This window comes from Styela clava, chromosome 5 (assembly GCF_964204865.1).
Source record: "Styela clava chromosome 5, kaStyClav1.hap1.2, whole genome shotgun sequence".
In the NCBI taxonomy this organism is placed as follows: domain Eukaryota; kingdom Metazoa; phylum Chordata; class Ascidiacea; order Stolidobranchia; family Styelidae; genus Styela; species Styela clava.
Genome location: NC_135254.1, coordinates 15,220,144 through 15,232,275, shown reverse-complemented (window position 1 = coordinate 15,232,275; position 12,132 = coordinate 15,220,144). Strand labels below are relative to the sequence as shown.

The window sequence follows — 12,132 nt, the reverse complement described above, 5'->3', positions numbered from 1 at the left end:
GAGTTCACAACTTATTGTTTTGTTCTTTATCGACACTTCTTGCCTCATTTAATATTTTGGTCAAGTCACGTCTTGATGACTTTAATTTTCTTGGTGCATTTGGCACATTAAATAATGTTGGTATCGCATTCCATTTCAGTTTTTTCCAATTATCTTTCCTTCTCAGTTCAAATTGACATTCTCCGAAATGAGTCTGAAAATGGAGTAAATTATATACAGTAAACGTAGTTCTGAAATATTGAGCGCTATGCATCCCATTTTTTCAACATTATATTTCGTCTTGGTGTTCTACAACAAATGATACGTACTCAGGCTCAAACGTACTCTATTTCAGTATACACTTGAATTCCTAAGCACTGCTTACAGTAATAGAATCCTTTTATATTATAAAAATAGAATCAATCCAGTGGAGATTCTCCACCCCAACCATAGAGTCTAGAGACCACAACTAAATCATCTAACCCTAATCCTGATGTGTGATGATTTTTTACAGATAGTTTAGGAAATATAATAGTAGTTGCTAGCTGATTCTGTTGTTCTGATCTTGTACTTATGGTTCCGAATACATGTATTGCAATTGTATATATTTACAAATACAAAGGACAGTTCCCAGTCATGATTGATAAGCCAGACAAAATACCAAGTTGCACTGCACGCACGAGTTCGTTAGTTACTTGTCCATTGTTATCGTCATTACAGCCTACAAGACGTGTTACGTGTTTTATGATTAAGAGTTCGTTTCTAATTTTAAGATTAGAATGATTTTAAGTTGAAACACGTAAACTATTAACCAAAAGCAGCTAATTTAACCAATATCCGATACAATGCACCTACTATAACTGCGGAGCAGTGGCCAAGCTTGAGCGTGCAGTGAAAAAATACACGCATGTAACAAAATTCTTAAAAATATAAGAAAGTTGAAATCATGAGTATGAGACAGAGTTTGTGTGTGTTAAACAGTGTCTGGAAAGAAAAAGATTTGGCATTAGTTTATTTTAAATTTAGGTGACAAATTACTACAAATAGTTATCTCTAATACAGTTCGTTTCACATTAATAATTTTGAAGCGCTGAAAAATAATAAATAAAAATATGCGTGTTGCGTTGATGAGCCTTTCCGGCTGTAATTGTGATGAGCCCCTTTGGTCGTTTAAAAAATAAAAATGAGGATTGCGTTTATGCAAATACATCAGTAATGAGCTAGTTCGAAATACGATCATTTTAAAATCTTAAAATGTTAACTTCAACGTGAAGTATATTTGAAGAAAACGAATGCTAATATCTGTCATAACCAAATAAATTAAGTATTTTTGAGTAAACCTCGTTGGGTTCAGAACCAAATATAGAACGCCTTAAAGATTAGAAAAAAGAAGTATGGAATACCTGTGAAGAAGAAGAATGTCTGTCCATTTTGTAAACGAAATTTAAATAATTATAATACGATATAAAATGCTATAACCGCGCGGTTTCTTGAAGTTGATTCGCGGGCGATTCTTTCTGGAGTTCTTTCATTTCATATCTTTCTCATTCGTTTTTGGAGTCAAGATTCCTGACTAGTTTTCAATTTTACAGTCTCTTTTTCGGTATGAAAAACAGTTCATATAGTATGATTTTTTTTACACACATTTTTTTTATAACAGTCCATAGTTCCAATAATATGAATGTTTTACACATTTTTTTTAACATAACAGTCTTTTTCTTTTTGTCATAGTCTTTGGCTCTTCGCTTTTATTCATGGATTCATCGCTGATTTTTGGTTGATATCGAGTTGTTGTTTTTGGTTTTTCCTTGATCTTTTTATCATGGGCTTGCTTGTGCAGTTGATGTCTTTGGGAGTCACCTTTCGTACGATTGATCTGACTTCATCTTAAAAATGCGCTAGTACGTCTGTCGGAGATACCATTTTTTAGAAAACATAATTTGGTACTTATGTTGTTGTCTAATTCTGTTGCTCTGATCTGACGTTGACATTGTATATACATATCTCCGTATACATGTAATGATATGATATATTTTCACGCATAAAATGAACAGGTTCAAATCATGGCTGGCTGATAAGCCAAACAAAATTAAAGTTTCACTGCAAGGGGCAAGAACGAGTTCGTTGATTGTACATTGTTCAAGTTCTCCTTTTTCTCCTAAAGAATGGTCGCTTTTAAGCTGGTATTGGTATCATCAGGGCATGAGGCGTTATCGTTATTACAGCCTGCAGGACTTGTTACGTGTTTTATGACTCGTTAAGAGTTCGTTTCTAATTTAAAGATTAGAATGGTTTCAAGTTAAAACACGTAAACTATTAACCAAAAGCAGCAAACCTACAAACATTAATGAAGAAGGTTAAAGTTAAACTTGAAAAATAAAATAAGCGAACAGTCTAAGTAGTCAGACCAGCTAGTAATATTTTATTAAACACTAAGGCACCATTGAAAGTTCTGCTTCCATCCCCCACCCCGCCGGCAATTAACCTCCCATTTTTTTCTTCTTTCGTTATCTACCGGAAACTTGAATAACCAACCTTTTTGGCTATTTCCATTACAGTTGGGCGCTGAACAGCCTGTCATTTTACAGCACACAGTAGCAGCCTGAACGCGAATCAGGTACAACAGACAGAACCGCCGGTACGCACGAAAGACGACGTAGCGATTATGATCGAAAATGGCGGCCAATTTCCATTGTTGCGCAACTTAGGTATATAAGGACTTTGAGATCCATGACTCTATAGTGACACCGCGTGTCCCATCACTAATTAATTAGTAACTCGTTAATTATACGACATAATTCATCCAAAATCAATAAGCTTATGGTCCGAGATATGATGAATGCACATGCAATTTGGAGCAGATTCAACCTCGCCTTCTTGAGATATCGCGTTCATCTAACAGACATACAGACAAATACCGACACTACTTATGGTGGTAATTGAAGTGTTTTCTGAGTCCACTGACCCCAGTTCAGGGGGTAGGATTAGGTTCATCGCTTAATTAAATCTATAGAAATTAGTGATATTAATATGGGATGGAATATTGAAAGTTATATTATAAATAACTTATTTTGGATGGGTTTATATCATATCATTCTATCACGATAAAACCAAATTTTAGAAACGAAAAAGAGAATGTAGTAATGTATACCCTGGTTATAAACAATTCAAAATATGTGAGAAAATCGCGGAACAGCCAAAGTGACTCAGCGATTCAATTTCCATACGTGCGAAAGTCCTCCTGATAGACAGAGAAGTGGGGCAGCTAGATTCTGTTAACAAGAGCTGTTGAATTTGAGCATTTTACGTTACCACAAAAGTTTTAAAGGATTGTGAAGTTATATTTAAGTACGTTTAGTTATAATGGGGTATCATTATCAATTTGAACAGTGTAAGATATGAGAATCGAATTATTTATGGATCGCAGTCATAGCTTGATCATTAGATCACTTATCTTGTCAAGATAAGTCTTTGACATCTCTTTGCAGAGGCAAAGAGTCAGCAAGGAGAAATAAAAAGAAGCTAACAGAAGAGGGTCAGCCAAATTTGGATAGCATTGACAGAAAGGGTAAGCGAGAGCTAACGAGCGTTACAGAATACAATCAGAAATTAAAAAAATTCGATTGTATTGTAATTCATTTTTGTATTAAGTCATGAAGGAGATATTCGAGCTTTGGCCAAACAGGGCCGGATCGCGGCCTTTAGATGCCCTACGAATCTAAACTTTGGTGTCCTATATACAAAAAATATTATTATTAGGAATGTTCCGTGTCATCTAATTTTAAAATTGAATAAGGTATTTTCAATATTCATTACTGATCGAGTGCTAAATTATGACTACTTAGCATGATATGTTTTGAAAATAGTCCAAGTGCCTACAAACATTTGCGCCTCAATAGGCTCCTGTTTACAAGTCGAGCCTACGCTTTAATATTTCAAATTATTGTACCTTTCGTTATTAAGTTCATGTGTGTGCTTTCTGAATTGAAACGAAAAATCGCGGGGTGGTTGTGCAATATTTCCAAAATCAGTTTCGAACCACAACGCTACTGGAAACTCACTACCCGCATTCAAACGTCTGCGGATTCCTGGTGGCTTCTATTATTTTCAGCAAACAATTTTTAAGAATCTTGTAATTTAATATGGCTGTTCTCACCTGTGGCTCTTCAATATTTATTACCTGAATATTTCTTTATTCATGCGTGTAACGAGCAAACAATTTTTAAGAATCTTGTAATTTAATATGGCCGTTCTCACCTGTGGCTCCTCAATATTTATTACCTGAATATTTCTTTATTCATGCGTGTAACGAGCAAACAATTTTTAAGAATCTTGTAATTTAATATGGCTGTTCTCACCTGTGGCTCCTCAATATTTATTACCTGAATATTTCTATATTCATGCGTGTAACGAAAGTAACTATGTTCACCATGTTATTGGAAGTTGAAAAATTTGAGTACTCTGTCCTTTTAAACTATATTGTGGTCCAATAAAAAAGAAAGCCGGTTTGCGCATCACACTTAGCTTCACTTAAGCAGATTTCGTCTCCCACAAAATAAATCCAATCCCAAAACACAATTACAATAATTATTTTGCATAGAATGTAATTAAACATAACTAACGGAATTTAAACAACAATAACACTTATTAACATTGTGTAATAATGTACACCTGATCACAATTTAACATATTGTCTATAATAATGTCAAACCGGAACCAATCACACTATTTTGAAATATATCGAAGTCCAAAGCATAACCACAAACTTTACAAGTAAACTAAAATATATATTTAGACTAATTTTTAGCTTAATTTTTATGTTTAACGAAAAATGTTGCACAGTTATAATAGGATTAATACGAAATCAACTTCACATAATTAAATTTACTTACATCAGTCACTGGGTAATACCCACTACTGATGGCAACAATAAAGTGTTTAAGGAAGAGTTAGAGTTTATCGGTTGCACAAAACTATAAGCTTCTCAAAAGATGAAGCAAAACAAACAAATGGTGCAACAAGAAAATGATACTGCACCATGCACATTAGAGCTTGTGACTCTTATCTCCTACAGATGATGCCATATTACACAGATTCGCTTTCGAAGTCCTTTTATTAAGCCTTTGTCCAAGCAAATCCCATGACTTCTCAATCTAAATAAATATGAGATCAGCGTTAGTTGGACACAATAATTCCATTTTTAATTCTAGACAGAGGTGGGCAAATGAAGCGTGAAAACACACCATATTATCACCTTGAAACTAGTACTAGTTTTCTTTGTGGAAAGATCCTTTTTATTTTAAAACACATTTTTATAAGGATTAAGTAATCAATCAACTTTCGTGATCAAATAATTACTTAATTTAATATTTAATTTTTTTAATAATTATTATAATAATTTTGAGTCTGTGGTTGTTGATTATTATAAGTGTGATTAAATGGAGATGAACAGGGTACCAAATACTTATTTCTGTTTTGTACTCAAGTCTTTGTTTTATGGGCACACTTGTGGAAGGTAAAACAAATATACCAGTTTCTGTGTTACTGCTGGATCCCAAAGCGTACTCAAAACGACATTAGCTCTCTCTGTTCTCCATTCATTTGTTGACTGTGAATTAATTCTCTTCCTTGCATCTTCCTCAGAAATATTATTACGTTCAATGATTCGTTGGATTGCTTCTTCCACAGGTACATTTACTGCCCAGACTTCATGTACAAAACCATCCCAACCAGCTTCCAATAAAATGGCAGCGTCCAAAACAAAAACTTGAACAGGCTTTGATACATCTTTGGCCTAATAAACAAATTAAACTAAAAAAAAATAATCTAATCTGGTTAAATACCGAGAAATTTTCTAGAAATGTGTATAAAAATTACTCAATTTTCGAATTTTATGCTAGATACAATCATGATGACCTTCACCCCTGCTTACCACTCTAATTTTATGACCTTGCAAAAAGTTCAACAAAAAAAAAAATACTCACACTTATCAATTCTTGCATATGATTAGAAATTTCTTGCTTGCACAGGCGCTCGATTTCTGGCCAGACTACCGAGTTGAGAAAATTAAGTTGAGATTTGTCTGCAAAAACCTTCGCACCAAGCTTTCTTCTATCAATCACATTATCTATATCAGATACAATATTTTTTCCAAAATGTTCAACAATTGCAGTGTACGCATTAGAACCAGGAATATAAGATTTATGTCCTAATTTATCGCAGTCGATGATTATAGCCCCCATTTCTTCCATTCTTTTAGCCACAGATGATTTCCCTGCAGCTATTCCGCCTGTGAGGCCGATTATGTAAGGAATAATTGGCATCTTTGAAGTTGGAATAAAATCAAGAGATAAATCTTTGCTAGGCTTCAGCAATGTACCAAGAAGACGAAATCTAGCACTCGAAGAACTTGCTTTGTTCTCTTCGAAAGGAATAGTATCAGATGTAGAGTCCTCGAGTAATGTACCTGTAAAATACAATCATAATTTCATGCATAAGGAAAATTCTAGTAAAATATTGATTAAATCAACTTGTAATTGATTAGCAAATATCAATGCATAAAATTTTGATACATAGTGAAATTTTAACAAGTTTTAGACAAATTCTAAATCTTATTCAAGTTGAATTACTGATTTCCATTTCGCAAGTCACAAGTTCGGTAAAGACACCACTGCGAGTTACCAGATTTTATCCAGTAGATTTGATTTGCTTCCATTAAAGAGTGAGCATCATTATAGCTCAACTTAGCACCAAGAGTTTGTGAACGAAAGTTTTTTTTTATAATAATAGAAATATTTTACCTTGTCCAATGATATGTACATCCAATATAGACAATTCTCTTTCTCTTCTTTTATCATTAACCATATGACCACCTTTTTCCGTTTCTCCACTGACTACTATCATTTGAAGATCTGGATCAACGATGGATGGGCCATAAGGGTCATTGATGCTCTCTATAATAAGTTCAATACCAGGCCTGAAAACAAAGAGAAGAATTGATGAATCATCTTTTCAGGTAACTTCAGTATAAAATATTTACCATTTATCCTAGACAACTTGATGACAGAAAGTGGAATCCATGATCAAGCCAAATATTACTGTGGTCTTTTTATACAATAAAATTACTACTTTACATTATTGACTCTGGTGTCTACTTGAGTATTAACACTATAAATCGACATCAAATATAAAAATCAGTAATGGTATATTTTTATTATAATTCATAAAAAAACTACAATCAGGGATGACTGAAAATTGAACAAGTTTAGTAAGAAAAAATATTTTCAAAAAGAGAGTATTGATCTAATTGTGGTCATATTCTATATATTCTATGCAGCAATCACTGTATATCAATAGTGCATAGGTAACTTTATAGTGCAGAAAGGTCAAGATTAGCATTGTTTCAACTGGCTCACTATTTCTACAGTTACTTTAGTTTAAATAAGCATGTAGTGGTAAGATCTTCAGATGCCAAATGGCCAAAATATCTAATTTCAGGGATAAATATTTCAAATTTCAAGTAAAAAATCCCAAACCTTGCAACAGATAATATAAATTCTTCAAGAAGTCTCTTTCGTAAAGATATGGGCTGAATGAGATCTTTCAAAGTTTTTCTTGCAAGAAGTGGTCCATCTGAAAGTCCTACAATATAAAAATTGAAGCTTTTAATAAACTACAATATGATTATTCAACACTCCAACCACATACAAATATTCGACTGAACATGTTATTTAAATAAATTCAGACTTCAGAGGCAAACTCCATTAATAACATAGTGGATAAAGACAGAAGGCATATTGATGCATTTCTGAAAAATAGCCCTATTAAACACTCACCACCATGATTGTGACATCATAAAATGCCTCACCTATAACAATCTTCCTGCTTGCCATTAGGATTGCTTCACTAAGTAAAACTTTGTGTCCAGAATGCAAGTGATCAAACGTACCACCCAATACAACCGCTTCTCTTTTTATTATGGTAGATGTTTTTCCTACATTTTCATCGGACTTGTCGCATTTTACATCACTATCTGTGAGGTTGAAAGTGTAAACAGGCATCTTTTCAACTGGATCTACTGAAGTGCCTTGTGAGGTAGCACCTGCTTCATCTTTGCGGTTGGAATAAGTTGAATCAACATATGTCCTAAGTGTGTCTTCCACTTCATCACTGCTTTTTGGCAAATCCACCAGAATGCAATTTATTGGTTTTGGTAGAGGTTGAGGGTGCGAAGAACTTTCTCCAATATTGTGAAGAAGTACATTGACATCAAGATGTCCACAGTGTAATGCACATTGTGAATAAAATTTTGTCACAAATGGCAGAACATCTGCATTGAAGGTATGTGGTGTTAGAGGGCGAGAACCAGTTGAATGAAGTAAGTTGGATACGGTGAAACTAGAATCTTTATTGATGCTTGTACTACCATGAACATTGATCAAGTGAACATACAGAGTCGATTTCACAAATTTTCCAACATTGGTCAGTATTCTTGCCACAGCATCACCTTTACATAGTGATGATATATGAGTTGTCAATATGAGTAAACCTGATGGATGCATTGCCACTTTGCAGCATTACAAACTTATTCAACAACCATAAGCCTAACAATATGAAGAACAGTGGTAAAACAATGGAGAGATATTTTGTCTAGGGTGGTTGGTCTTCATGGTGAATATGAAATGTCACATTATTTGTGAAGACGCTGATAATCATATAAGATAATTAAAATTTATCAGTTACATTAAAAACTAGCTAAATATGTAGGCCTACTATGCAATTTCATATATACGGTTTAAATAAAGAATTTTTCATCTAACTTTGATTTGTTAAGTTTGCTTTGAAGAGGATAAATCATATCAATAACAATAAATATTATTCAAATATAGAGTTTCTAAATCCTATCATAATATGATTGTTTAATATTCACTTCCAGAATCAGTCATAACAATTTATTGAAAAATTGGTGTAGTTGTTGGCAAAACCACAATGGTTATGAGTGAAGCAAACATGCCATATTCATCACACTGCAGCTGTATATATTTAGCATAGAAAGCCCCTTATGGAGCACGGAATAAAAAGATTGTCCAATACAGAAACGATTATTGTAATAAGATTGAACTCAATAATTGTGCTATCGAAAATTAAATTTATTGAATTAAAAAAACAAAAAATTGAAGTAATTTTGTAGTGAATAAATTAGAATTAATAAATTAGAACAGTATTGTAAGAAGTTACGATTGCACCAAAAATTTCATCATTTTATGACGATTTGTTGGCTGTAGAACCATGTATCAAATAATGTGATACGCTTTCATACATATAAAACGTTATACAACAAGCAGGTGTAACACGCAACAAGTTTGCTCCAAGACCTTTATAAAATCCTCTCCATGTCTCATTTTTCCATGTTTTTTTGACAACGTCAATAACACCATTATATCTTTGGTGTTGATCCTGTAACCTTGCACGAACAACTTGATACGGATAAGTTGAACTTGCTGCAATCATTTTTGAAACTGCAGACATCAAAATACATTCCATAGCACCCATTTTATAATCCACGCCATGGCCATGCTTATCCCTGTACCAATGTTTCAAATTCTCATAGACAAGGAATTGTACTGCCCCATGTGATGTCCCGACTAAGCCAGGAACGAAACCTTTATACAAACCTTTGAAACCATCCTCCTTATATAAAACAGTTAGAGCATGGGTCATTCCACGATACCGCTGATTTTGTGTTTCATATTCAAGACAAAGTCGGGTTTTTGTAATCCAGATTGGATTAGTAAGGGCAAGGGTCATGGAGCCCGAAATACATCCACACAAAAGATATTTAGGAACCGTTAAATGGGGATTTGCCGACCCATCTCCTAATAACACTTTAAATGTATTATAGTAAAAAAAATACAGTCCCCAACTGAGGCCATTTCCAACAATATTTGGGGTTACTCCGCTGTATAATCCTCGGATTCCACCCAATTTCCAAACTGTAGTTCCACAATGCCACAAGCTTTTATATTTGGGTCGTGAAGTTAGTCCATCTGTAACTGCGAATCGGATTTTTATTAAATCGAGTGGATGCAGCACCAATGTTGATGTAACTCCTCCGCTCAAACCTGCAACCAAATGCTCATATCTGAAGGTTTTCGTGACATCCGAGGTAATCTTTTTATCTGGCATTTCCAGACGTTTGTCGAATGTCTGATCAAATGCTGAACAATTTCACACACACTATAGTATAAAAATATAGGAACATCTGAAATATAAATTTGTATAACACCTTTAAACATTTTCTTTGAATGGCACTCATAAAAACCAAGGATATCACTGTCATATCGTCTTTACTCTGCCCCGAATAAATATGCAAACCCTATTTCTAAATTTCTTGGAAAAACTTCGACTATCACTAAAAAAACTAAAACCCAATCCGTTTACTGTCGCTGGTACAGTACGGTAGTACAGGGGTGGCGAGCCGCATGCGGATCTTGCTCCGATTTAATGCGACTCTGGATATGATATGATTTTACATATTTATCCCGGGGGAGAGGAAAGCCGATAAGACGGCTTATCCATATGGCGAACCACGGCCTCTCGTCCGGTTACCATTCCAAGTCGGGTATATGGGATTAGTTTTACTGTATTGTTTGTTTTCGGAAGCATGGACTTGGTGGTGGAGGAAGCCGTAACCGACCAGCGGTTACGTGAACCACCCAACGACGGCGAGGAGTCCAGCAATCCTCTCGCACATAACCATCCCTGCATGGGATTCGAACCTGCGAACCCACGCAGAGTGATTAGAGGTGCGGTGGCGAGCGTATTCCTAACGCTTAGCCCGTTGAGCCACACCACCGCGCTCTTCTCGCCTTGGTTATTTTAAGGGGAAAATAAACTGCAAGATACGATTCATCATGTTTCGATCAAACATACCGGTATTACTGTATTATGATTCGTGCATACTTTATTTACGTCGAAGACACGTGAGCGTCTTCAGTTACTCCAAAGTGACTATAACCCAAGTGAGGACATGCATTGGTAACGTTATAAGCGCTTGTGTGACGTCACACCCGCCATTTTGGGTCCAAATTTCCATCGCTGTATATGATCCCCAAGTGATTTAACGCTGCGACCAATCAATTGTTTATTTGTCATCACAGAAACAAGTTCAAATAAAACTGATACAATGAATAAATATACAGTACTAATTATACTATTTGTGTAACCGGAGTCGCGAGCGACCTGAAAAGGTCTCCAAGCTGCGACACCTACAGCGCTGTTACAGGTTAAAATAAAGAGCAACATAAATGAGGGATAAAATACATAGACCCTACAAACGAGTCACAGCTGATGCAAATATATACAGTAGTTGCGACATATGAAATATTTGATATTATGACACAGAGTAAAACTAGGGATATGTAACTATCTCGGAATATTTACTAATAAAAATGCGAGGAAAGCAAAGTATAGGAAAGGCTAATAAACTATAGACCAGACAATGCAAACACTAACACAAAAATATTTACAGCAGATACAATTTAGAGACTCGTACAACAACTACAAAAGTTGATAGAGTCTAATGAAGATTACAAACAAACTATTATATCTATATAATAAAAATCGTCAAACAGTTGAACAAAAAAAAACGTCCGTCTATAATTCGGACCTAAACGAATGAATATTATTCTGAAATGAATTCTCAGCAGATGTTTTCTCAGATAACTCGACCCAAAAATATTAAACAAAGAGTAACACAATTTATTATAAAAATGGTGCGAGCACCACTACGTAAACAGAACTTTTACCATATAAATTTTGCAACGAATAATGGATTTTTTTATTACTAGATATTACCGAGTATTGAATGAAATATAAAACCAGCGTATAACCGAGGAATAAAGGTAAAAAATATACTCCGTGCATTGAAGGATGACGATATATCAAAAAAGATAACAAAATATTCTAATAATATGGAGTGTTCAAAATAATAAACGAATTTATTTGACTTGAGCTCTTGCTGCAGCTTTACTTGCAAACTGTTTTTCAATAATTTTATTTGTTACTTCTTTTGCGTGTATATTTAATCTTATATTAAGAAAACGTTTCAAAATTTTGAAAGCGGCATTGCGGCAAGATGGAAAATCAAATTTA

General features: G+C 34.4%; 2 protein-coding genes across 2 annotated transcripts; both read right to left on the bottom strand.

Annotated features, from left to right (window-relative positions):
* Positions 1-4,595: 4,595 nt before the first annotated feature.
* Positions 4,596-8,548, bottom strand: LOC120344674 (bifunctional coenzyme A synthase-like). The gene is made up of 6 exons (XM_039413972.2): positions 7,847-8,548; positions 7,515-7,620; positions 6,780-6,955; positions 5,964-6,445; positions 5,510-5,773; positions 4,596-5,132 (listed from the first exon to the last, which is right to left on the bottom strand). The coding sequence occupies exons 1-6, from the start codon at positions 8,538-8,540 to the stop codon at positions 5,025-5,027; spliced, it is 1,830 nt and encodes a 609-aa protein (XP_039269906.2). The 5' UTR covers positions 8,541-8,548; the 3' UTR covers positions 4,596-5,024.
* Positions 8,549-8,582: 34 nt separating this feature from the next.
* Positions 8,583-10,239, bottom strand: LOC120344675 (solute carrier family 25 member 32-like). Its single transcript, XM_039413973.2, has one exon. It carries the CDS (start codon positions 10,162-10,164, stop codon positions 9,241-9,243), a length of 924 nt encoding a protein of 307 aa, XP_039269907.2. The 5' UTR covers positions 10,165-10,239; the 3' UTR covers positions 8,583-9,240.
* Positions 10,240-12,132: the final 1,893 nt, after the last annotated feature.